General features: G+C 41.0%; 2 protein-coding genes across 10 annotated transcripts in view; one reads left to right on the forward strand and one right to left on the reverse strand.

Annotated features, from left to right (window-relative positions):
• The window catches only part of PALS2 (protein associated with LIN7 2, MAGUK p55 family member), a 46,987-nt gene extending 39,258 nt beyond the window's left edge, over nt 1-7,729 (forward strand). For all 8 annotated transcript variants that reach the window (XM_044450704.1, XM_044450703.1, XM_044450705.1 and 5 more), the window contains 2 exons: nt 364-492; nt 1,818-7,729. In XM_044450704.1, the coding sequence (XP_044306639.1) occupies nt 364-492; nt 1,818-1,994 (306 nt within the window). In that variant the 3' untranslated portion in view covers nt 1,995-7,729. The remainder of the gene's footprint in view (nt 1-363; nt 493-1,817) is intronic.
• A 1,472-nt stretch (nt 7,730-9,201) lies between these two features.
• The window catches only part of GSDME (gasdermin E), a 30,464-nt gene continuing 12,746 nt past the window's right edge, over nt 9,202-26,919 (reverse strand). For both annotated transcript variants that reach the window (XM_044450790.1, XM_044450789.1), the window contains 6 exons: nt 23,914-24,034; nt 18,515-18,700; nt 14,838-14,965; nt 13,403-13,598; nt 12,013-12,086; nt 9,202-10,775 (listed from right to left, as the gene is read on the reverse strand). In XM_044450790.1, coding sequence (XP_044306725.1) covers nt 10,542-10,775; nt 12,013-12,086; nt 13,403-13,598; nt 14,838-14,965; nt 18,515-18,700; nt 23,914-24,034 — 939 coding nt within the window. In that variant the 3' untranslated portion in view covers nt 9,202-10,541. The remainder of the gene's footprint in view (nt 10,776-12,012; nt 12,087-13,402; nt 13,599-14,837; nt 14,966-18,514; nt 18,701-23,913; nt 24,035-26,919) is intronic.

The raw sequence follows: 26,919 nt of genomic DNA on the forward strand, positions 1-26,919 counted from the left end.
GCAAGGAAAAGCATCAGTATGTTAATAAATAATGAACTATATTATTTGATTTATACAACAGAGTTTGGGGGTACCTTTTTCTATTATTTACTCCTATTATGAGTTACTAATAATAACAGTAATAATAATAGCAAAAGAAGTAATAAAAAGTAAAGAAAGAAGAATAGAAGAAATACTGGAGATGTACCCATTATATGCTATAATTATCCCATTATAGTTCTGCTACTCATTAATCCATCTGAGTAGTATAAGTGAATTTAAATTTTAAGTGGGGAAAAATAGAATATGAAATTATTCACGCTAATGCTGCTTTCTACCTAACATTCAAAATGCTGAGCAGTATAAATGCTTTGTTATTTCCAGGCACTTAAAATATTGCGGACATCAGAATTTATGCCCTATGTTGTGTTTATTGCTGCTCCAGAACTAGAGACACTACGTGCAATGCACAAAGCTGTGGTGGATGCGGGAATTACAACAAAACTTCTAACAGTAAGAAAACCATTCATGCACAAACTGGAGTTGTTCCATCAACACTAACTTTTGTGTTTAAAGCTCTCTTGTGTACTAATGGTTACTTTCAGAACTTTCTCTTCTTCATTTGTGTTTTTTGCAATTCTTGAACATTTTTAATTGGTTTGCACATTGTTGCAGGTCTTTATTTCATTCTCTTCCCCTATGGCTGGGTGGGCAGGTGGCTTTTCTAAATTTCTGGGTGGGCAGGTGGCTTTTCTAAGTGATGTTAAAAGTGCTTTTTTATTTGCATTCCAATATGCTTTAAAATATGTGGATATGCTTGATGCAGTGAATAACCAGTGCAACCACCATTTATTCACAGCAAACTGAAACATGTATGTACACTTGTTCCTGTAAAAGGGATATAATGTTACAGATGCATTCTATTACTAGTTAACTTACATCAGCCTGCCCACTCTTCAAGGTCAGCAAAGAGAGGCAAGCCTCACTTGCCCACATATGAGAGCTCGTAGGTGGGCGTCCATGCGAGAAAGGGTTTTCTCTGCGAAGACCTCATGTTTCTGGGATAAGTTGTCAACATTAGGTGTGCCAGGTTCCATTATTTGCAGGCTTTTAAGAAAGCTCTGAAAACGTTGTTTTACTCTGGCCTTTCCTGATAGATTTGCTGCTGTTGCTTTTATTGCCTTTATTTTAACACCACACTGTTTTTAAGTATCCCATTGTTGTATTCCCCCTTAGGAGGGCTCCTGCCCTGAGAAGTGACCAGTAAATATTCCAAATAATAATTAAGATAGTGAGTGGTACTATGGCATAGAGACTTTTTCTACAGTATTTCATTTATTCATCTTGCAAATTTCTGTACAGCTCTCCAGCTTTAAATGTGCTTAGAAACAGACCATCAGCCAATGTAACTGTTTTAAGAACTGCTGCTACATGATCTATGTGGCTAGTCTGAGTTAGTACAAAATGCAGCTGCTACTTGACTAACAAGTTCCTGGAAGTTTTCAGATGCAGCCCATGTACAACACATTACAGCAATCTAATCTGAAGGCAGTTGCATTGCCTGAAAGTAAGATGTCAAAGATAGTTGGGCAAGTGGTAAACAAGAGTTTGAGTTATCATGCAGTTTGCAGATCTTTTGCTGCATTTTATAAAAGTATTTGCCTTTTCCAGGTATTTACATATTAGCACGCCTAAGACAAGTTTGGCACATTTTGCTGGGAAGCAGGTCTTGTCATTGGGAGTAATTAAGTTATGACACAGATTTTAAACACAATGCAGATTCTGAAAGTCCATGGTTTAATATTTTGCTTTTTACTTGTGTGTCAATCTTCTAACAGGATACTGACTTGAAGAAAACAGTTGACGAGAGTGCACGGATTCAGAGAGCATATAGCCACTATTTCGATCTGATCATTGTGAATGACAATCTAGACAAAGCCTTTGAAAAGTTGCAAACTGCTACAGAGAAGCTGAGGACGGAACCCCAGTGGGTCCCAATTAGCTGGGTATACTGACAGGTGTTTAGAAGACTGGTGTAAACACCACCTTAAGCTAGCTGAAACATCATACAAAGAAAATGTTGTATAGAGGTGCCAGAATCCAGTGCATTTTTATTCTGTGTATATTCAGATAATGGTATGCTATTCCAAGTTTTATACAAAATGCTGAAGGGAAAGTGTACTTAAATATGTAATTTATTTTAATTTTTCTAACTTTTTACAAATAACCTTTCTATTCATATCACATGAAGGAAATGCATTGAAGCATTTTATAAATGTTTTGATTTACTACTTTGCCTTTACTTATCTAAGGAACTTTCCAGTCATTCACTTACACATTTGGTCTTACATTTTCACTGTGATAAGGAAAAAAATACTTGAAAAATGGTTTTTGGTTTTTGTTTTAACTAAATTGATCATTTCATCTGGTCAGTTTTACCTTATTTAGGAGCAGACACTAATCCTTATCCTAATAAACATGTCAGTCTTCTTAATATGAGTAGAATTTTCAATAATTAAGAAGCAACCAGCACTGAGCCATGTTACCAAGACCTTTTTGCTTAATATTTATACATGCGTTGCAGTTGTCCTGTTTTAGACAAGTGTACTGTACTTTCCTGTATATGTTATCTTTTTACGAAAAGTAAAAGCAATACCTTGAACTTTCCCTGGGAGGCTGCTTTGACAGGCCAACATATCGATCCATTAGAATAAGTATTACTTTTTTGAAGAATTACGTAATGTAAGTCATTGTATTTGGAATCATGGTGAAGTAGCCTAAGAGAGCCTTATCATACAGAGCCTTGCAGTGAGGCTCAGCATGTACAGTGTTTGTTCTTACTTGTGAAAAATCATTGCTTCAAACAGAACCTGCTTTTTTAATGATGACCCTACTCTGTATTTGTATATTGTTCTGTGATGGGCTTTAATTTTAAACCAGAATATTTATGAGTGATTATGTGTGTTTATGAAATGTGATGTGATGGGACTTCTGAGCTATCTGTTACCTTGTGTTAAACTGCTTTATTCACCAAATAGCTTGTGAACTAAAGTTATTGTCAGATACTAAAATTCAGTGTTATTTATAAGTGGGTTAATTTTTGTTTTACAAACATTTGTTTTACAATGTTCATAAAACATTGTAAAAGTCTTCTCTTTAGTAGATGAATTGATTCATATTCTCTTAGGTTCATTTTCATTGATCACTTAAACACTTGCTCGTGTACATTCTGTGTAATGAATAGGGTTGTCTGCAGAATGTCACAAAAATCAGCCTAGTCTGGTGACCATATTTTATATTAAGCTTGCTGTTGTAAATATGCCCATTCAGCACGATCATGCTAGGTGCTTGAGTCAGTTGTCATCTACCCATCTCATTGATTTTTCAATTTGAGGAGAGGCACTTGGCTTCAGAGTTTATTTTCAACACCAAAGTATCATGCACAAGATGCCAACAAAGGAGACTTCTTGGAAAAGGCTGAGAAAGTGCAAACAAATTCTTAACCTTTTTGGTTTTTAAACGTTTTGACTGTGCACAAGAAAACAGGGTTGGGATAGTTTTTATTTTATACAAAGATATGATAAGACACCAAAAAGGTATTATAGATTAAAAACCTTTAAGGTATTTTTTTAAAGACTTAAGTATATTTTGTAAATGTTATGCAAATAATTGCATATCTTTGTCTTAATTGCTGTTGGTACTTAGATTTTAGCTTTCAACAATATAAGATATTTTTTAAGAAATGTATTAACTTCTGTTGCATCAAATCTATAAATAAATAGGCTGATTTTAATTATTCAAAAATGTATGCAGCTAAGTTTTAAGTTATTTTCATGATCCATAACCAGAATGCCACTTCAAAAGTTAGTGTCCTGCAGTTTTGATGCCATTGTAGGAATAAGGGATGAGGTACAGTGTAATAACTACTTTTACTGGTTTTAGCTTTGTTTGAGTGGACACTTAAGTGCAAGAAATTAGTGAACCTTAACACCAAATGTTTACTCTTTGCTCCTTTGTTTTCCAGTACTTTACTGGGTGGCATTCCAGTAGGCTTGGTCGTATTCCATCTAGCCAAATTGAAATAGAAGGCTCAAGTTGAATTTAGGTAGCCAAGACTGCTCTCTTGCTTGAAATATCAGCAAAACCATCTGGAGGTGAGGGAGAAGAGTCCTAAATCTGAATATTTATTTAATCTGCTTGAAGTTCCATTTTAGTTCAGCACTACAGATTTGTATGACTCACTTTGGTTGGAAACCAGGAGTTAAGTAGTAAACAGATCTTATATTAGAAAAAGATCTGTGAATAATTTAACAGGACTTTGTTTTTGGTATTAAAACCAGAAGCTTAGAATACAAATGGTGTTGCCCACAGAAAATATAAAGAAGGCAAAGTATGATGAAACATTAGTATTTGTCTTAATTATGGTCAGATAATTTGTTAAAGCTAAGAAGCATGTCTGATCTCTCCAGACGCAGATTTCATGCTGCTACTTTTTGAAGATCTTGAAAGAACTGATTGTATTAACACAGGGGTAGGCAACTTGTGGCCCTCCAGATTGTTTTTGCTTACACTCCCCAACATAGTCAATGGGATGATGGGAGTGATCGGCCAAAACACCTGGAGCCAAAACACCACAAGCTGCCCACCGCTACTTTCTTAGTACTTGATTTTTTTAGATGCAGTCTTGGTACAAAGTTGGTGCAGCTGTTCAAACCACCAGTGTCATTGCCATTGTGCAATGAGAAACAAGTCCATGCCATAGGTAGGCATATCTGTCTTTAATACGAATGCATGTCCTTGCATCAGGTGGCAGAAGAACGTTTTGAACTGTGATGCCAAAGGAGGGTTGTGCTAGCCCCTCCCTTGCTAGTTTTCAAAAAGTAATTTTATCTTCCACACCATAGTGCCGCAATTCAGTTTTTTCTGCACTTGTACTTTCAAATACTGAGTATGCAGAATTTGAAACTTCTAAATGCAACACCCAGTGTATTCCTTGACACTGTAGGGTAGTGGAAAGGGGGATACACCAGCCAAAATTCTAGTCCTCTTGCTGTGGACAGTGCCATGATGGTGTGTTCAATATGTCAGGTGAGGAGTATACCAAAAGATGATAAAGCTCATCGGTAGATCACCTGCTTTGCCTGTTAATGGCCCAAGGTTCAGTCAGTTCCATCTTCAAGCAGTGCTGGAAAAGACTTCTCTGAAACTATACAGTTGCAGCTTTCAGTTCAGGCAGTATTGAATTTAAATATGCCAATAGCCTGACTTGCTATAAAAGAGCTTCCTATGCATGGAGACGGCCTCCCCTCCACACACACAGACACACGTACGTTGGAAGTTAGAACAAAGGCTTGCTATATTTTGTGCTTTTGAGGGCTCCTTTTTATAAGAATCAAGTATTATTTTCCAGACTTTTCCTTCATTACCTAAGAAAGTTAGATGAATGGAGGTGATTTCACATGTTTTCCAAACTGCAGAATGTATATTTATGAGAAAGACAGTACATCAAGTATAGACAGGAAAAAGTTACTTAAATTTTAACCCTGATAGGCTGCTTCTGCTGGAGTTGTCTCAAACTAATTATTTATGTATTGAAATACATAGGTATTGTGAAAGTTTGGAAGAACTATTGAGTGTAGAAAACTATTAAAATTGCATTGATACTTTAAAATCCACAAGCAAAACTGCATATGCTCAGTTTTTTAATAAAAGTGAGCTGCATATCATAGCTAATTCATACACTCAGAGTAGTTTTTAAACCTGAACTCTAAAATGGCATCTTGAATTCAGTGCAGTTCATTGAGAGGTATACAGTGTGAGAAATGTAAATCAGGTTTACATTCAGGTGTTTTTTTCCTGTTTTGCCTGCAGTGTTTTCACTTAAAATACTAATTGATATAAAAATATTAAAGACTGCAGAGTTTATGAAGAAGGCTGGTTAAGGCCCTAGGCAAAACTAATTTCATTTTAAAGGCATTTAAGTCATCAATAAGTATCCAGTTACTTGATCTTTTGAAAAGCAGAGCTGCTATTCTATTTAATATGTTTCTAAATGTGCAAATACAATATAATATAGCGATAGACTAGTCCATTTTAACATAAGAAAGTTTAGGAGAAATCTAGTTCCCAACGTATAAGGCTTGAGTGTAAAGATTACAAGAGTGAAATTAGTACAGCCAAATCTTGTCACAGGCTTGCAAACTTGAACCTAGGTGTTGATGAATAGCAGTCAGCCCCCTTTCCATTTTAACCACATGTGTTCATGCCTGAGGAGAACCAGCATCTCTAGTCAATGCACTGGTCCCACGCATGGATCATGGATTTAAATGTTATGTGCGCATGCCAAAGCATAAGACAGAAACAAAGATAAACGTAAAGGAAATTCCTCTACTGGTATCTGGAAGAGACCTCATGATTTGGGATCTTCAGTATGGCCTACATTGGGAAACACTGAGAAAATAGAACATTTTTTACATTCTTTCAGAAACATCATCCCAAAAGAAGGTAATGGTCATTTTCTTTTTCCTATGCCCACCCTTGCATATTATATTTAAAAGTGTGGCTTTTATTTCTGCTGTGAACTCCTTTTCTTGGCTTTTTAATTAAAATTCAGTATTTCCAATATGGCCATAAAAGCGGTAAAAATAAAAACAAAGCTTTACATTTTGTCTCATTTTTAAAAATAAATAGCACCTATGAAAACAAGGAACAAGAAGACTTACAGGATTTAAATCTTCTCAGTATTTGGTACTTCAAAAATGTAAGTTTATCATCTGACTGGTTGTTGATTTGTTTGCCTCATATGGCTTTACTTAACATTATCAGAAGTAGATAAAGGAATTGCTTTTCAGCCTCTTGCAGCTAAGGGAATTAGTAACTTTCATTTAACAGTGAAATGTTCCCTTCTGAATAGGAATAGGTTAGAGTTAGTAGTAGCATGGCAGAGAACCAGGATCAGTCTTCCAGGAATTAATCTTTCTAGGTGTTGCTTCTTTTTTAAGTTTAAGGACATGAGGGAAGTTTGATTATGGCTAACCTTAAATATATCTTACCTGTGTTAGTACAAAAATGGTTAGACTTCACTAAATGGCAGTGTACTTGCAAGAGAAAAGACTTTTGTACTGGCATCTGTATTAAACTAATGCAAATTGGATGCTGACATGCATTTTCTGTGAATACGTAAGTGGGCATCCCTTCAAGAACCTACACTTTTTTTTCTTTTTTGGGTGGCGGAGCATGTTAGGTTTATAAGGATAGGTGGCAGAAACCCATTATGGGAGAGATTACCCATTAGTATTTCAAATCCTGCCAAGGTTCTACAATTCAACATTCTGGTTGCTTGGACTTAAGTTTTCGTGAAACATCTGCACCTTGTTTGGTTTCTGTATGTACACCAATGTTACCATGCATTATTTATGCAATATATGATTACAACAGTGAACTTGGTTGCTAGGAGTCTAAGGTATCCCTTCTCCACTACTAATCATAGAAAAACTCTTATCTGTCAGCCACACTAAGTTTAAAATATGCTAATAAAAGAGCATGGGAGAATTACTGAATAATCTGCTAAGAAGTACTGTAAAAACTATTTGGCTGCCTATAACAACTGTTGAAAAACAACCCCTGATGTTTTCACACTAAAAATAATGTTATTGTGTATAATTGTTGAAATGTACAAAGCTGTGAAAACCTGTTAACTCCTAATAAAATATTTTTGTATATATGAAATAAACATTTAATACTAGAAAAATGCATAGTTGCTCTCAGTGCTTGTGAACATTGGCATTGTACAGGGTGACTGTGACCTAACTGGATGATTGTAAATAGGTTTATTGAAAGGCATGTAGCACTAGAACAGGGGTCCTCAAACTTTTTGAATAGGGGGCCAGTTGAAAGGTGCCAGGGATGGGCGCAGGCCACCAAGGCGGTGCGGGCTGGTGGGGGAAGGCGCGTGCACATGCAGAAAGGTAGGGGCATGCATGCACAGAGATCCTTTTCTCGGGGCCAGCTTGCTCACAAGATCATTTTGGACTCACTCTGAGAAAAGGATCTCCCAGCAAGGCGCTGGCTGGCTTGCAAGATCCTTTTCTCCGAGTGAGTCCAAAACAATCTTGCGAGCAAGCTGGCACCTCGCCATGCAGGCACATGCACGCGTGGTGCGCTTTGGCGGGCCGGATCCAGCTCACGGGCCGTAGTTGAGGACCCGTGCACTAGAAGGATACAAGACAACCAGCATGGCCAACGGTGTCTGCTTATATCATTCTAGGCAGATGATGATAAACTGATGTTACAAATGTGAGGGCCTTTTGCCTGTTTGCCTCACTTCAAGAGGCAGAGCAGACTTTAAAACCGCCTCAAAATTTATGGTTGAACAAGTCCAAGTTAATGTGTAATTAGCAGTCCTAGAAACCTGGGACACAAACTATGAAAGACCATTGAGATGAGCACCAGAATTTGATTCGTGTTCAGCAGTGGATCAGGAAAGCTGATTAATCATCATGAACCCACCGCCTCAACTTCTGTGGCCTTACAAGATTAAGCATCAATTATAATCCCTGCTTGGGGCTGATGAGGATTAGACTAACCCTAGAAGACCATAGTTTTTCCCCACCTCCACCTCCAGCTGCATGTAACTAAGTTTGGCATAAATTTCCAGGTAAGTGAATTACTAACAGGCTTTTGATTGTTGACTCTCATTTAGTATGTTACCAATTCCAACTGCTACAACATGCATGTCGACTTACATGACTGGTGAGAAAGATAAGGAGCTAGTGGGTGAGCCCTTGGTTTTAGGAAGGTGTCTAAAAAGTGTCAAAAGCAAAATGTAGCCATAAGGTACAACCATGCACCAATGCCATAGATCCAGATCACTGGTCTCCCAAAAGCAGCACCTTGAACAAACAACCTTGAAATCAAAGGTGTTGACAACTCAAGAATTAGTAAACTGATCTGCAAAACTCTGCAACTGAGTCACAGCATTTGCAAACAGTTTAATACATGCTTTAAGCAAATTTTGGTCCTTGATAATGAGGTGAAACTATTACTTCATGTTCTCTGGGCATCACCATATGTGTGATGCACAGATGACCACTCGAAGAATAGTTACAGGGTAAGCTGACTGACTCCCCCTCCCCCCACCTCTCTATATGTGGCCAATTTCTGAAGCATCAAAAATTTTCTTGCTTTCAAAACCAATCATAATCATGCACTTGGTGAATTTGCTTACTTTAAATATGAAACATTTGTAAAGTTTATTGCTGCCAAGAAGGCCTAACAGTGAAAATGGGCATCATTTAAGTGATAAAAAAGCAATTCTAAACAAAAAGATTAAACCAGTAACATGCTGAATAGACACAGTGTATAAAATATTCTTTGGCCCGAGTATAAAAGCAATTATTTGTGCTTGATTAGAGCCAGACTTTGCATTCCAGAAATGAAAAGGCTCCCCTATTTGTGGAGGAACCAGGCTCTAGGAGAGACACCCCTCAACCTCAGGAACAGCAAGACAAGTGGCCTGCAAGGTGAACCAGAGAAAGTTACTCTATTGCACCCCTCATTTAATGCTTGTGGAATTCTGCTGATTCCATTCATGAGCTTCAGTGATTGCCACATGTTCTCCACCCTAAGCTACCATAAATGGAATAGATATGCCTATTTAGGTCACAGTCTTAACAGCTCCAGCCTTGTTACATACAACTCTCCAAAATCAGAGGCTTACATGCATCCTATGCCCCAAACATAGCACTTGTGATGGCTATCTCTGCTGCTGCCGCATCTTGCACCCTAATTTCTATGGTTATTTCAGTTGTCCAGATAAAGCATTAGGGGGAGGGAAGGAGGCTGGGATGCTGATGGGGGTCATGCCAGCTTTTCTTCCCTCCAGGATGCACTGGCAACTAGAGGGCAGCCAGCACAGCTCTTTCTGCACCACCCATGTGGGGCTAGGGCTGGGTATTTGAACTTCCACGTGACAGGAAGTCCCTTTGAATAATCCTGTGACCCCACCAACAATGCCCAGAGGCCACAGGATACCAGTTAACGGGTGTCAAACTTTGTAATAATAGCACCGATGCCTCCAGAATGCATATGCTCAGTAAATATGGAAATTCTGCTTTGCAAAGTTCTCAATAAAGAAGAAAAAATGGAAGACAGTAGCTGATGTGAGCTGTAGTCCAACACATGTATGAGGTGACCAGCCATAGGACCTACACATACTAGTTAAAGGAAGCAAAGGAAGGCCCTCTACAGAAGGAGTAAATGAGGTTGGCTGAAAGGAATCAGTAATGTGTGAGGACAGTAAAAAGGCATATATCTGCACGTGTACATGTATGCCATTATCTACATATACTGCTGAAGAAGTATCCTTTCATGGCTTCTTGAGATATGCTTGTTTCAGCAAGCAATTTCAACTCTTGCTATGCACCCTTGTTACAGCTACAGCCTATTAGCTAATGTTCCAGTTTCACTGATGCTTATATGTCAGATTCAACCCTATTATAAAGACAGGTATTAAATAAAGTGGCTGGTTCTGCTAGTAAAGCATCCAAGCTGTTCCTTCAAACCTAAACTGTTTTACCATGTAATACCCAAAGTCCATACAATGCTATATAGAGAATGATTGGAGAAAATCTGGGCTGCTTCATGGTTAGAACTCGTATAGAAGACTCTGTCATTTCAAGGTTAATGTTTGATAAAGCAAACAGCCTTTGCACTATCCAAAATTTTCCTGGGTCAGCAAGTGGAGCAAGCAGTGGATCTGTAAGAGTCAACGTGCCGTCCATTGAGGTTGTATTAGGCTGTCCAGAAAGAAAAAGGAAAAAGAGATCAGCATGCTATTCCATCAGTAGCAAGAGAAAGCACAGCTGCTGAGCCACTACGGTGTATCGTCATTTGACACAAGTTCAGATCCCCACTCAGCCCTAAAGCACATAGGCTGACATTGTAAGTCACAATTTTTAAGGTCAAACCTACTTCATAATTATGTTGTGAAGTAGAATAGGTGAAGTGGGAGGAGATTCTTACATGCCAAGTTCCTTGGGGGAAGAATGGCAAATACCATATATACTGGTGTAGAAGACTGCTTGAAAGTGGAAAAAGCAAAAATCGGGGGTTATATGCCCAACGTATAAACAGCCCAAAATACTGACCTCATCTTATATGCAAGTTGCCTTATATGCCAGTATATACAGTATTTTTCTGAAACACTTCCTGGTCACTTCTTCCACTTATTACTGTATATATTGGCATAAAGATGCCCCTTGAAACCAAAAAAAGCAAAGCAAAAATTGGGATCATCTTATATGTCCAACATATAACAAACAGCAGAAAAAGAGTCCAATATATCAACCTTGTCTTATACACAAGTAGACTTCTATATGGTAAATAAAGATACTTAACCTGACTTCCTGTCAAGTGTTTTCTACAAGGCAGTTTTTTCAGTGTCAGAATTCCCTTCCACAGAATATATGTCTGGCTCCTTCTTTAGTGGTTTTTAAATAATGCCTTTGAATTCTAGTCTGCTTTTAAATGCAGATGCTGGTCTGAAGCTTTTTATCTTTGCTAACTATTAAATATTAAAACTAACCCCCACACAAAAAGCAGCAGCTATCTATCTACTTCCCAAAGGCCCTACTAAAAAGCATCGGTACACAGATGCTGCTGAATAAATTCATGCCAATCTTCATTCTATTAAGATTCTTCATTCTATTTTTCCAGTCCCAAGGAAAACCCTTTTTATTCTCTTGGGTGTCTGAATCCTCTGCTTTTCTTTTGTGGTTTTTATTCTCTTGTTTTTAAACTAATTCTGTTTTTTTAAAAAATTGGGCTATTTTGGGAACCAATTGCTTGAAGGCTGTGATATTAACACATTACATTTTTAAAATGTCATGAGACAGCTTCTAAAACTGAATAGAATGCATGTCCCACTGCTGGAGCAGGCTATGGAATGGGGAAAGAGTGTTAGAGGTGAGTTGCAGGGGCCTATACAAGGTTCCTATTCCCAGGACTAATCCAGCTCACACTTTCAGGACTTACCAAGCAGCACAGAGCAGGTATAACTTGGAGTTCACAGCAGGCACGCAGCAGGACAAGTGCATAATCTGACAGTTCTGTGGAAAGGAAATAAGACATAATCATGTTTATTATATGGGTGAAATGCAGCAGATGCAAACACCCAAGAGAATAGGAACATTTTTCTTTGACACTGAAAAAAATTAATACAATGAAATTTTTGGAAAACTTAATGAAGTAAACTCATGAAATGTAGAACTCTGGGCATACAGAGGGCATCCGTAAAAGCAGTTTAAAATGAACCACAAACAAAACATAAGATGACGCAAGGTATGAAAAGGTACAAAGAAGTGCTGTGATTTGGTAAAGGCAGTGCAGATCAGAGAAGTGCAAGTATTGCTTAGGAAGTCGTGGCGGAAGAAAAAAGTTCATTTTGTACAAAGAGAGCTTTTCATAATGAGAGAAACCTAGGTTTCCAGCTTGCTTTGGGGGCAATTTCAGATGGAAATAGCATCTACTGACATTTCTAACCAACAGCTGCTTCCTTTGATAGTCTCAATGCTGCTATATGCTGCTCAATGCTGCATCAGCCTCAATCAGCCTCAATGCAGCCTAATGCTGCTCAATGCTGCATCAGCCTCAATGATGCTATAGCACATTTAGTTTTGAAGATGCACTTGCACTCAAAACCAGAAAGTGATACCATCAGCATGCTAGGCCAGGCGGAAGCTTTCAAGTGCCTTTCAACAGGTATCTGTGAATAAACTCGGTACACAATGAGAATAGTAACCATCTTGTTACTGGATAAGCAAGCCTGCATCCAAGGCTAGTTGGGGATCAGTGATCCACAGCATAGTGCCCAGTTATATGCCCACACTAGAAATGCTGGAAGTCTTTTCTGCACTTGGCCCTGAACAGGAAGCAAGCTGAGCTGAGCGTCAGTCCACGACTGCTCAGGAATTCAAGCAAAGTCTGCAAAGTGCAAAAAGCCTACAAATCACATGTACAGAAGCAGAAATCTGCTTGCACAGCAGCAGTGTGGACAATGTGTTTGCAAGCCAGGCTTCTGAACTTGCTTCCTGCTGGACAGGCATGGTCATACTTGGCATGAGGTGGCTTGAGAGAGAAAGTGGGCTGGAGTTTGGAGAGCTGAGATGAGAAAATCTGGCCTTCTCACCCCCAAACCAGGTCCTTCACACATGGGTAGTCTACCCTAGGAAATGCCTTGTGCTCACAGGGGCATCTCAGCCAGATTCACAAACCACTCCTCAGCCTACCCATCTTTGAACCACGGAAGTGACGCTTTCTGCAGTGGCCCCTCATTGCAAATGCAACCAACTGAAGTGAGTAAAACAAGCTGCGTGCAAACACCGAGTTCAGAAAGAAAGCTGCTCATTTGCTTTTCCTTCTGTACCTGCCACAGCACTGAGGAGGATGTGTGCAGCTAAGAGGAGCTCCTTATTAGGAACTGGACCCTTCTGCATCAACTGCTTGCTCTGTACACTGACTCCTAAAAGATGCAAGAACTCCTCTATATTTCGGTCCTCTGTTGGCTTTAAATCCTCCATTCCTTGGAGTCCTGGGCTGCCTTCAGAACATATAGTGTCCAGCTGTAAAGCAAAACAAAACATGTGTTAAATATGGAACCAAGAACACACCAAGACCTGGAACAATCAAAAGCAGTCTTCCTTCACACACAGTGCAAACCCACAGTTTATATAATCCATAGTTAGCACGTAGTTTGTTGCTTTACCCACGGTTTGTCTGCCAGGCAAACAAACCATAGTTTGTTTCCGCAACCCTTAGCTTGCTTTCCCTGCTCCTTCACCCATCCCATCCCTGTATCTCAAAAGAAGTAGCTGTGTTGCTGGCATGAGGGTTTGTCCCAGTCTCATGACACTTGGGCAAGCTCTCATGACAGCAGTCCAGCCAAGCTTCTGCAAGAGCCCAGCAGTCAAAAAAGCCAACAGTCAAGGGGGAAATGGGTGTTTTGGCACAGAAGCAGCAAGACGACGGCAATCATGCAGGTGGGGAGAGAACTTGAGCAGTGGTTGCCTCACAAGCATATCCTGTAGAGGGCTCCTCTCACTCCTCACTGCTCAGCTCCTATAACCTGGATTAAGGAGACAACTTCCAGAGACACACAAACTTGGTTCCCATGCATGGCTGACCCATAATTTATTTGTGGTTGTTGCCCTAGCTAGAGGTTGTCTGGCAGACAATCCCTGGTTTGTATTCTCAATCCCAGTTTGTCTGGTTCCCTCTTCTTTTGCCTGTTCCTTCCCTGTATCCTAAATGCCTTTGCAGCCTGAAGAACTGGCATGCAGAATAAATGAAGTTGCAGGGTTATCTCGTTTTTCAAACTGTCTTTCTTGTAGCCAATGTAGCCCAGCAAAACAACCCAGGAAGAACTCGTGGTTTTCGGTTAACTTGTAGTAGTAACAACTCATATTTACAACCCAGCAACAAAGAACAGCAGCCTAGAATTCAACCCCCCGTGGGCTGACTAGACCATTTGTCATGGTGACAAATAATGGGTAATTTAACCGATTTTCAGGAATGCACACCTCCTGCAAGCTTTCAGGTTACATAATTGCTAGTTGTCAGTGTGACATACAAGCTGAGACTGTTGTTTTTTTAAGGGACTAAGCAACCCAGCAGTAAACCCATGGTTTGTTGTTGGGCTAACTGCTGGGTTGTTTAGCTTCTAAAGAACCTATCAGCCCAGGTTCACACATCTCAGTCCACAACCGATAAAGGAGTTGGTGAGAGGCCATTTACAGTACACAGATACAGGTCATCCATTTTTATGAACTCGCCCTATGTATAATTTAGGAAACAAAGGTTACCACATCCTCCAGCTGAGCCACCATTTCTTCTTCAAGTAGAAGCTCGCGGAGTATTTTGTATAAAGCTTCCCTCTCTCCAACTGACAGCTTCACAAATGACTGAAACTGGGTCTTGAGATGGAGGATATCTTTCAAAGACAAAAAGAAAAAAGTAAACATACATTATTAGTTGACAGAAGCCATACAGAGATTGTGTCTGTGGTGGTGGAGGGGGAGACTTTCAGCAAGCTTAATACTGTATGTTCATGAAGCAATTTAGACTGCTACTAAATATAATTCCAAGCCACAACACCACAGGAGCAAAACATTCCTGGAAAGGAAGTCTCAGGGCAGTGCAATGCTCTCGGAGCATCTCATAATCTCAGAACTTCTCACAAGCCACTTCCCTCAATTTTCTTGCAGGAAGCTTCTCCTGCATTCAGGGGGTGCAATTCTTCTTGCAAATGGCTTTGGCTGAAGTCTTGCTGTGGGTCTGTTCCCAGTTATCATTCTGCTTCATTAATTAAACAATTTTCTTAAATGTGCTGAATATGCATTTTTTCATCCAGGTACTGATGGCTGATTTCTTTTAGCAGATGCTAAACCTCTTCTTGTAAATTGCATTCAAACTGGATGGGGTGTATGGTTTTGTTTTTGGTTTACAGACTCAGCACTTATTCTGAAATCAAATGTTAAAAACAAGCCACAAGAACAAACCTAACATTCCAGAAAAATGGGAATTTTACAGAATGGACAGAAAACGCAGGAACAGTAGTAGCATAGCAAATGCCAATATCCAAACGTAGAGGACTACATGGAAAGGGTGGTTAAATGCATTTATCTATCTTGGCCTGCCTTCCAAAGGAGGTAGGAGCCTTCTGCCAGGGAAATGGCTCCACTCACAGAACCCAATGTTGATCCATTGCCCCTAACACGGCTCACTCCATTCAGCGGGGCCTCCGGGCTTTGTGTAGCGTTTTCAGGTGGCTGGAGGGCTTGCTGTGGGAAGGAGAGAGAGAGAATGCACTGCTCCAGAACTGCAGGTAATCCAAATATCTGGATTCAACTTAACATGAGCCTTTTAAAAGATCCATGGTAAACTGATCTATTGTTTTCTTTTTGTTTGCTTAGTCGCGAAGTCGTGTCCGACCCATCGTGACCCCAGGGACAACATTCCTCCAGGCCTTCCTGTCCTCCACCATCCCCCAGAGTCCACTTAAGCTCACACCAACTGCTTCAGTGACTCCATCCAGCCACCTCATCCTCTGACGTCCCCTTCTTCTTTTGCCTTCAATCGTTCCCAGCATCAGGGTCTTCTCCTTTCTTCTCATTAGGTCCTTTCTTCTCATTAGGTAGCCAAAGTATTTGAGTCTCATCTTCAGTACCTGACCTTCTAAAGAACAGTCAGGGTCGATTTCCTTTAAGATTGACTGATTTGATTTCTTTGCAGTCATGATCTATTAGTCATTTATTTATAGAGCAGAGCACTTTCTGTTGCAGTTGACCAGCAAAAATGAACCTCCAGTCTGGTTCGCTTGCAATAAAGTAAGCACACACTGCATCCCTGCACACAGTTCTTCCAAGTGGCATGCTTCCACATCCCAGCCTTGTTCATCCAATAGCTACTGCAGGATCCCTGACGTGTCCCAGGGTAGCTGCTTGGACAAGGTTTCTTAGATTTAGGTATGCATGCTTATATTTGTAGGACTGGACTTTGCTATCCATTCCTCCCCACAGAAGCCCCTCCAGCCCATTGAATATGTTGCCCAGGCAGTTGGGGGCCTGCTGAATGAGCAGAACTGTGGTGTCCTTTTGCGGGGAAGGGGGAAAGTTCCTTGAAAATCGGGTAAAAGCACCTTCTGGGACCATGGGCCTTCAGTCAATGGAAGGCACATCTTGGAGCCAAGCCTCTGCAGAGTTTCTCGGAAGAAGGCGATGCTCACTGACAAAAATAAGATTTTCTAGGTCAAAATGCCAAGTAAGCCTCTGCTGAGGAATTTAATTAAGAAAATGTGTCCATGCTGTGCAGCCAATGCTTCCAAGGATTGCTATGCCATGCATGCATCCCAACATGATTAATTTGAACTGATTTGGCAGGGACACACTATAACCAAAATAGTTCATAATTAAGTTCACAGCAAGGGACAATGTACCTTCCAAGGAGAACAAAAAGTACATATTCCAAAAGCACCACATTTTGCCATTAGATACTTTGACAGTTTTTTTTACCAGTTTCCAAGAGTGGTCTCTGAGCATTCCATGTAAAACAGCAGCCTCTCAAGAAAACAGACACATAGGCAAATACCCCAGGAAGTTGGAGGTAGATAATGATGAAGATGAACAGAAGTAGTTTTGCCCTCCAAAGTGTGGGGAAACCCAAAGACCCAAATGGAAGTTTGGAAAACTAGAGAAGAAGTAAATGGAAGTGTACACATGGAATGCATACACTCATGCATCATGGTGGTGGATTAATTCATTCATTATTAGATATATCCTGCTTTTTCTTTTTTAAAGAATTCAAAAGCATCATTCTTCTCATCCTGCTCTCCATCTTATCCCCACGACAACAACCCTGAAGGGAGACTGGGCTGAAAGTCTGTGACTGGCCCAAAGCCACCTGGTTGGCTCCACGGTCAAGCAGGGACTAGAACCCAGATTGCTTGAGGTCCAGACCAGTGCTCTTAACCACTACACCACACTGGCTAGCACATGGCACCAGTACTGCCCCTGTACCCCACTCCTGTTTACACTAAGCTATGTGGCACTAGCCCAACAAATCAGGAGTTATAATTTTTCCCAGCTGCAGTTGCCTTTCCTACATCAGTTACTGCCACAGTTAACAAAATCTCTCCACAGCTTGGTGGCTCAGCACCAGCTGGCAGGGCAGTGAAACACAGTCAGCCACAGGCACCGGAATTATTCTCTGAAAACTTGTGGGACTCCTCAAACGTGCAAGAAAAACTAAATATATCAATGTGCATGTTTATTTTTAAATGGAAATTAAATCTCTTTCTGATGAGGGCTGAATAGACACAGAGTCCTAAGCCAGCAGACAATATCGGAAATCATTAAAGGATTCCAGCTTCCTCCTCCTGTGACAGCTATCACAGGTCCTCGTAAGAACCATCTTGTCAGGAAGGGAGAGGAGAAAAGACAGCCCGTCAGATAACCTGACTGAGAACAGCGTGAAAAGAGCAGGTGGGAATGGATCCTTAAGCCGCCAATTAGCCTGTGTCAAGTATGAAAGGCAGCTAGTGCAAACAGCACTTTGAAATGCCAGTGGTTTTACTGCACATCGGCTGGAGTGCATTTAAGAAGTGGAGAGAGTCATAAATTCAGTAAAGAGGAAAAGGAAAACAGGCAGGCAGAGAAGTGGGGAAGGAGCTTCCCTTTGATTGGACTCTCCAGGCAGAGATGGGTGCTGCTCAGGGGGTCCCTGACCCTTCCCGTCCTTTTAGTGCTGCACCTCTCAGCTTGAGGGCTGCTGTACAACCTGGGGAGATGAGTTTTCAGCCTCCAGACTGGGCACTGCTTCCATCATTCCCCCTACTTTGCTTCTACCCTGCCCCCAACTTGCACACCCTCATTTCTAAGGACTTTTCAAAATTCTCATTAAGCTGAGCAAACGTCCATTTCTCACTCAGGTATTTCAGAAACAAATCCTTGGCTTATTTGTCTTAACACTTTTCTAGCCTTACCTTTGCTCAAAATGCTCAGTGGAGCAAAACTGGGGATGGGGCTCTCGGGGCCAAGTTGCTTTGCGTTATCCACAGCATCCAGAATGTGGGGCAAGAGAGCATCGCTGAAGATCAAAGAGTGGTAAGATGGCCTCTCCGTGCTCTCTCTTTCAAAACCGCCCTGTTGCTCGTGAAGCAGGCAAAATTCTGTCAATGAGAATGGGTTTGATTAAGTTCTTTGGAAGACTCTGAAACCAAGAATACCAATGACACTTGATGGTATGCTAACTCCAAAACCAAAGCTGCCTCTCAGTGCATACTTGAACTTTTAAAGAAAGGGAGGGAGGGAGGGAGGGAGGGAGGGAGAGAAATGATTTGCTAGTTTGCACAAATTGTTGCCCAATATATATTTATTGCGTATAAGCGATGCTGTTGCCCAGAGGAAGGCTATAGATTGTAGACAGAAATATATCTTTTCAGCTTACAGCTTTTCCAAAGATGCTAATAAGCATTAGGTCTAAATATCATTTAATTTTGTCATGAGACAATGTTCTCTGTCATGGTGTGGTAAATACCCAATCTCACCATAAGACCTACAGCTGTGAGACCCCAGCTATACCAATCCCATACCCTTAATCCCAAACTGCAGTTCAAGGCTATCTGCTGCCACCAAGGAAATCACAGCTAGCACCTGTTCAGGATTCAGGAGATCCTAAATATTGTGATGCTCAGATAATACCATGAAATGCTATTATCTACTTTATGTCCTTTATTGTTTTATCAACTGTATTGTATGCTGTTTCCAGTATTTGTAAGCTGCCCAGAGAACCTTTGGGTTATGAAACAGCATAGAAATGGAATGAAATAAATAGAAATGTCCTACAGGATGAATTACATGACCACACACCTTCCAGTTGTTGCTGCTGCTTCTATTTTTACATTTATATTACTCTTGCAAGAAACCCGACACTCTCTTCTTCTCTATTTGATCTTTGCAACAGCAATTAGGTGAGATAGGGTAGACAGAGAGCGTGTGGCTTGCCTAAAGTCACCCAGTGAGCTTCGTGGCTGAGTGGCGACTAGAACCCAGGTCTCCAGAGGCCCAGTCCAACATTCTAACCACCATGCCACATTGGCACTCAAGGTGAGACTGCCTCTGCATAATAACCTCTGCCTGCCCACCAAAATTAGTGTTTGTTTCACTAGTACAAAGCATCAAGCTACTTTAATCTGGATCTGACTCCACTACCAACCCTTGTGTATAGCAGGCAGCATGTAGAAACTATCTTGGAAATGACTTTCTGCCTAGGGGTTTTTTCCCCCTGACTTTCAAAGAACTATGCAGTCTTGAAGAGGCAGACACTAAATGATCCATCATGTCAGTGAAGGATGACATCTTGGGGAATTACAGAGGCATTTTAAAAAGGATGGAAGGATTGTTGAGCATCATCATTAATTCAGTTTGTGCTTTACAAGCTTTTAGAAATCACTAGCAGAACTTGGGCTGCACTCTCACATTGCAGAAGGATAATGATCACATAGGAGTGAATGGGGCAGTGGGCCAAACTGTCCAACCCCTTGCCCAACACACGCCCTGATGGGGCTTTTCTTGTACCACTGTCCTGCCTGATTCAAGGAATTTTACAAGGTGGGCAAATACCATCTTCCACTTGTGTTTTCCCACATCTTCCTTTTTTCATTCCACCAAATGGATAAACAAACAAAAATAAAGGAAGAAAGAATAACCACAAGATGTCTTTTGTACTTAGAGACCTCCATTTGGAAGTCTCTCTCCAACAAAGTCAAGACAACTCTAGCAGATAGTTGTCTGGCCTCTGTCTGAAGTCCTACAAGTGCAGGAGAGTCCACCACTCCTTCCAGGAATGGGTTCCAGGAAAAATGGTTAGGAAACATGTGAATGTTTAAGGATGGAGCTCTTCATACCTCCCCCAAGGCTCAAACTACCAGGCAAAAGATTTCAGCTTCAACAGCATCAGTGCATTCAGTTCATGAGTAGAGAAGGAAGAACTGAGGACAATAGATTATTTAAGGCTAAATCTGTGAAGGAAAAAATGTGAATGATCCAGTGCGCTGTTCACAACTCGTGTTCAGAATTTAAATATAACTGTTCCACATTTGTACCTGTTCTCCCTGAATCGAGGGCATCTATAAAAGGGAAAGAGAAGGGGAAGCACAAACAGCAACAGGAAAGAAGTGAAAAAGGCTGCAAACTCACACATACTTCTCTGTGCTAGAGCATGCAAATGAAGAAAGTAATTGTTTATGAAGCTGTTGGCATTTTAAAGCTCTTCAGAGACCAGGGCAAGCTACACAGCAAGAAAAAAAGAGTTATACCAATTAAAGCTTTCTGCCTCAAGAGCTTCTCATGTCTCAGTCTTAGAGCTAATAAGAGCTGTATGTGAAAGAAAAAATATTGGTGACACTAATAAATTCACTTTGGTTCCCAGGGCAATCTGATACAGTGTTCAAAGTTAGTAAGTCTGGCTGCATTCCCCTCTGAACTCCTGTGTCAGTCTAGGCAGGAGCAGAATAAGCTAGAGCCAGAGATGGAATGCTGGTTTATCAACATGATTGCTTCATTTGGACCTGAGACTTTCTTCTAGGAGGATGCTGCACCTCTCCCCCGACAAACACCTCTAGAAGGTCAGTGGAGGTTACCTGCAGCACGTGCATCAGCGCATGGGCATGTGAATGACATCAGCAGCCAACCGAGCACTCCCCTGATCTCCCTACATCCATCTGGATGTTTAGGATTCCCAGGTTCTGGCTGGCAAAAAGGCACTGTGAATATCTTGCTCTTAAGTCAATCGTTCATAGGGTCTGTGCTTTTCAAAGGGTTATAGAGCATTCCGGGAGCTAGATATCCTGCACTTTCAACAGAGAAAGGGAGGCATAACTAGAAAACACACAGGAAATGGATTAAGTAAAGCACATGCCAAGTAAAAGGATGTCTCCATCCTGATAGCAAAACATGAGTTACCAAGAAATTCAAAGGTTACTGTGAGTGCATATGAGAAGACAAGCAAAAGTGAACATCAGGGTCAGTTTCCATATGCATTCTGACCATTGAGGGGATGTTTCCCCAGTTAGACTAAAACAGGCAAGCTACTTTAACATTGGAAACAATGAATTCATAGCTATTTCAAGGAGATGATACATCATCCTACAGAAGCATTCATTTAGAACTTAGATTTGATTTGGATTTTGTAATTCAGTAAGAAGGTAAAACAAGTCAGTAGCAAGACATCTAGATAAAGTATAATAAATGCAGTCCCTTGTGCCTTGATGTCATAGGACATGAGCGCACAAAACAGTTGTTTTGGACACAAGTTCTTTGGCACTGGGCAAAGAGACAGGTGCTAGAGTTTAGGAAGGCCTTCTGCTACGGCAGGTTCTCTCTGAATAGGAGACACAGCCTGGGTTCCAATGTACGCATGTCTACACTGCCTTTATGTTTATTTCCTTAGCTGCAGTGGGAAGGGATGCCACCTAAATAGTAGTGGAAATATGGCTTGCTTAGTGACACACTCCATCTGCTAACCATTTGCAAGAGACAGGGTTATAAACTATAGGTCCTGATAGATGTCTAGACCAGGAAGGGGCAAAGCAAGCTAGCACACATTCACCTTTCCTAAGACTTGAGAGGTAACATTACTAGATATTAGGCAAGGAAGGGCAGAATAAGCAAAGGAAGACTGCTTCTGATGGAAGGTTACTAGATAATAAGTCCTAGGTTGGACTTATTATCTAGTAAAAGTAAAAAATTAATATCCAACTGCAAGAAGCCATAAAATGGAAAAACTTGGCAATTACCATGAATACACAGGACATGCACTTTTCATTTGCAATTTTAGAGTTACACATATGGACAAACTTTGAATACTGTTTACTATATCCATGTTTTTAAAAATTGATGTGTAGGAATGTAATATATCAGCATTGCCCAACACGGTGCCCTCTAGAGGTGTTGAGCGACAACTCTCACCATTCCCAATCAAACAACACTGCAGTCCAACTCATCTGGTATGATGATTTGGCAATTCCAGGCAATAGTGTCTGCTTTCCATCCTCAGACCAGCCCAGTAAAACTCCCACAGGGCTTCATCAAACAAGCCAAAACTTCACTTCCATGTATGCTATGATCATTACTTGGGGTCCAATCAAATGCTTGATGGGTTTGCATTTAAATGGCACCTCACCCGTACCTTCCATCTGCTACTCTTGGCTTTGACTTAATTTGCACTTTGATTACTTATCCTCAACATCAAGTGTTTCCTTCAAATGAGTCCAGGAAAATTAATGTGATCCTGTGGTGTTGCTGAGGGAAATGTGCACATATAAAAAGATTTACAAACCACGGGAAAAGCTATGACAAGCTTGATTTATGTTTGGCAACCAAAGGCCAGTGTAGCCTTCATACCCTTCAAAAAATAATTCCCATATGCAAGAGCTTTGAGTGCAATCCAGAAACATGGCAAGTGACCAGCACTGCGTTGTTATGATGAAACACCCCTTTCTCCTGCTCACAATCCTCTTCTCTTCTGGCTTGATAGATCAATTGAGGTAACCTTCAGAGAATATTGTACACTCCACATTTCTACTGTAGAGTCCACTTGTAAAGTTTCCTTTCAAATGATCCTTTCACTGAATTCCCAAACTTGTCTGAAGTGCTCTGGAGCTTTTTGTTTTTGTATGCTTGTTTTTTGGTGAAAGTTGTACAGAGCTAAATCAACTTTCATGGGGAGCAAATATTGTGGAGGAATGTTTCATTTTTCCAGCTTTTGTGCTCAATGTCTGAACTGCTAAAAATACGTTACACAACTTGCAGGGTGTTAACAAATTACTTTAGGGAGCAATCCTCTGGTTGTTTATCCTGAAAGTTTCCTGCAGCTCTCAACTGGCTTGTTACTGCTAGGATAGGAGCACGTCCTTACTGGTTCAGCAGGAGAACTATTACAATGACAACTCAGAGAAACTACAGTGTGAAAGCAGATGGTGCACGAGCAAGAATGGATTGCAGCTACTGAATGAAGAAGTAAAGAACAAGACTGACTCTGACAGATGGATCTGCTGGGGAGTGTGACACTTGAGCTGCTAATACGTTTGCTCATTTACAATGACACAGAAATGGTTCTAGAAAATGCAAGCAATGTGTGTACAACACATGCACAGAGGTGACATAATCACCTCTAAATGCAAAAGCACATTTTTACATTCAGCTAAAGAAAGCCTCAAGCAGTTCTGCACACCTGCCAAAGCCTTTATTTACCATTCCCCCCACTAAATTTATCTAAACATCATCAGTGGAGAACTGGATTGAATACTAGTAAAGAGGCATTGCTCATTGGGTAGCTGTGTTTTGTTATGCAACACAGGGGGAAAGAGGGCACATTACTTACCAAATTGTCCATCACGCTTTATATATAGTTCTATTACACCATAAGCAATGGCTGTGGGAGCAGGGATCTCTAAGACCACATTTGAATCCTTCATCACATTCCCATCTTCGCTCACAGATACCTAAGGGAGAGATTCACCTTCTCTTTAGTTTATGCTGGGTTAATCCAGTGTTGCAACCTTGCACATGAAATGGATGTCCGTCCGTGAAGGATATTAGGAGGGCAAGTACTCGGAGGAGGGCTTTCTCTGCGGTGGCACCCAATCTATGAAATGCACTCCCCAGAGAGGTCTGCCTGGTGCTGTCGTTATTTGTTTTTCGGCGCCAGGTGAAGACCTTTTTATTTAAACGTCATTTTAATTGTTAATATTATTTATTTATTTTATATCTCTGGCCAGGTCATCTCAAATTATATTGTTTTTATATTATGATTATTTATTTATTGTTGTGAGCCGCCCCGAGGCTTCGGTGAATGGGGCGGCATAGAAGCTTCCTAAATAAATAAATGTCAAGGTATAAAACATAATTAATTCTTGGGAGGGATACTTCTGCTAGTCTGATGCAGCAAAACACACACACACACACAACCACCACCACCACCAGAGCATGGTACCTTAAAAGACTAATATCTGGCACATCTGGAAAATGGACAGTGTTCAGAAACTTATGCTAGAATAAGTCACTAACGTGCCACAAAAAATCCTCTTTACTATATTTAATTTTGCAGTGCTAAATAGCAACAACTTTACATTATTTTTAAACCCACTAGTTTAAGTTGATGATACAGGAACAAAAAGCCATCCAGTACTCGGGACTAGAGAACTCAGTGAAGTTTTTCATATTCTATTTCCCTAGTCTAAGACTTCAAAGGCACACAGGAAAGCAGTTGCAAAGCGACATCTCTGGAATGCGTGTCCAGTGCTTCAGACCAAAGAAAGCAAAGCACTTACCTCAAATAACAATTTATTTCCACATGGTTGGCTAAAACCTACAGCTTAGGCCCTACCGCGAGAATGGCAGGGAAGATTAAAAGGCATAACAGGTAGTGCAGTGAACTTGCCCTGTCAGGATAGTTTCTTGGAACCATACCAAGTGTTAATGGCCTTCAGCTTGTCAGGAGGAGCACCAGAGATAATCGCCTTAGGGCTGCCTTCTCCAATCACTCTTTAGATAAGGGCTGCTTTTGCTGTGAGAATGGAAGTGCCATAGTGAGGCAACTGCACCTCCAACTCCTGTTGTCACTCAGGAATGGGGATTAGAGCCTGTGTGTACTGACAGCCCCTGAAATGGGGGCTGGGGGGGAGGCACACTTTATAACATATATGGCAAAAGGCTTTTTTTTTTGCTCTCAGTTTAGGGAAATTGACATGTTGCTTGCCCAAGCAACCTTGAAGCCCCAAGGAGTGTCCCCTGCCCTACTCAGAGAACTAATATAGCCACAAAGAAGAGGAATCTTCACTTTATGTGCTGCATCCATATTTCATCACTGCATTCAATAAACAGTGCATCATCCCCGGCACCAATAGTTTTGGTTCACCCTGAGCATCTTCAAATCGGAAGTGAGGTGCCTTAGCTGGACCAGTCCTGTTGGAATTACTACAAGTGGCTTTTACTAAAGACGCAAAGAAATGTGTGGGGGACAAGTCCTTAAGAGCTACAAATGGAACTCTGGTCTACAAAGAGATGCACGCTTTGAATTACTGGTCATGAGAGACACAGCAGGGCATGGCTGCTGTCATAACCTGCTGCCAGGAAGCATCTCCATTCAAAGAAGCCACTGTGTGAAACAGCCCACTGAGTCCAGCCCACTGAGTTTCAGCAATGAAGTAACGCGCTATCGTGTCTGATGGGCACAAGCAGACACTCGCTGCTGCGTCACTTGAACTACTAGTGAGGGTCCATTTAAGCCACAGCAGTTTGTTTAAATTGTAGTACACACTGGATCCGTGGGGCGGGGGTGCATAATTTCCTTAATCACAGCTGAGGTACAATTTGTCTTGTTGTCTGAACAGAATGAACAAGGCAGAATGGCTTGTTGGAGTGGGAAACAGCCTTCTATTCAAGATGGGTGGTTCTAGGGTTATTGGAAGGTTTTTCCCACTCCAACAAACCATGCTGCCTGGCCTTGGAGAACACAACAAGCTGCACATGGGTAGTGATAACCAAGATTGCACCTCTGATAAACACCACAATTTAAATAGCCCACTATGGCTTAAATAATATAAATAAGCCACAGTGGCTTATTTTGATTGTGTGAACCAAGTCAATGGCCCTTTAGCCATACCCAGCAGTGTTCTTACATCTACAGCTTGATGAATGTGGCTAAGGGCCTTTAAACAGATTTGAGCAGCAAGAGGCTTCCCGCTTGGATCTGAAAAAGTTCACATTACAAAGATGCTGCAATTTTTCTGCTCTTGAGAATACAATAGGAAATGTAACATTACAAATTTTACGGAGTGTGCATGTGCAGAGAGTAGTCTTAATGCTCTAGCACATGGCCAACGTCAGTGGTCAGCATCAACAAATATCTTCTGAGAATCTTGACCCTGCAGGGGTCTTGTGGTTGACCTCCAGAGTCCTCCTGGTCCTGCTGATCTTCTGCACTACCCATTTCCATTCCCTCTCCAAATATGGAAGCAGTGACACAAAAGAAGAGATAAAGCAGAATCTTTGATTTTTTTTTTAATTCCTCTGGGTATCGACATGGATTGGGCCTAAAGCAGCCTTCCCCAACTTGGTGCCCTCCAGATCTTTTGGACTGAAACACCACACATGCCTGACAGTTGGCCATACTAGCTATGTCTGAAAGATGTTGAGGTCCAAAATGACGCCAGGTTGGAAAAAGTTGGCCTAGAAGGAGAAAACAAGCAGTGATGGGACTGAGGGGGAAGCAGACCCCAAAACCCACCAACAGGGAATCAGTATGGCATGTTGCTTTGGACCTCGGGAGATCCAGGTTCCAGACCTGCTTAGCCATGCAGCTCACTGCACGGGAAAATGCCAAGAC

Source organism: Varanus komodoensis, unplaced genomic scaffold, assembly GCF_004798865.1.
Source record: "Varanus komodoensis strain SLA01 unplaced genomic scaffold, ASM479886v1 scaffold68, whole genome shotgun sequence".
NCBI lineage: Eukaryota > Metazoa > Chordata > Lepidosauria > Squamata > Varanidae > Varanus > Varanus komodoensis.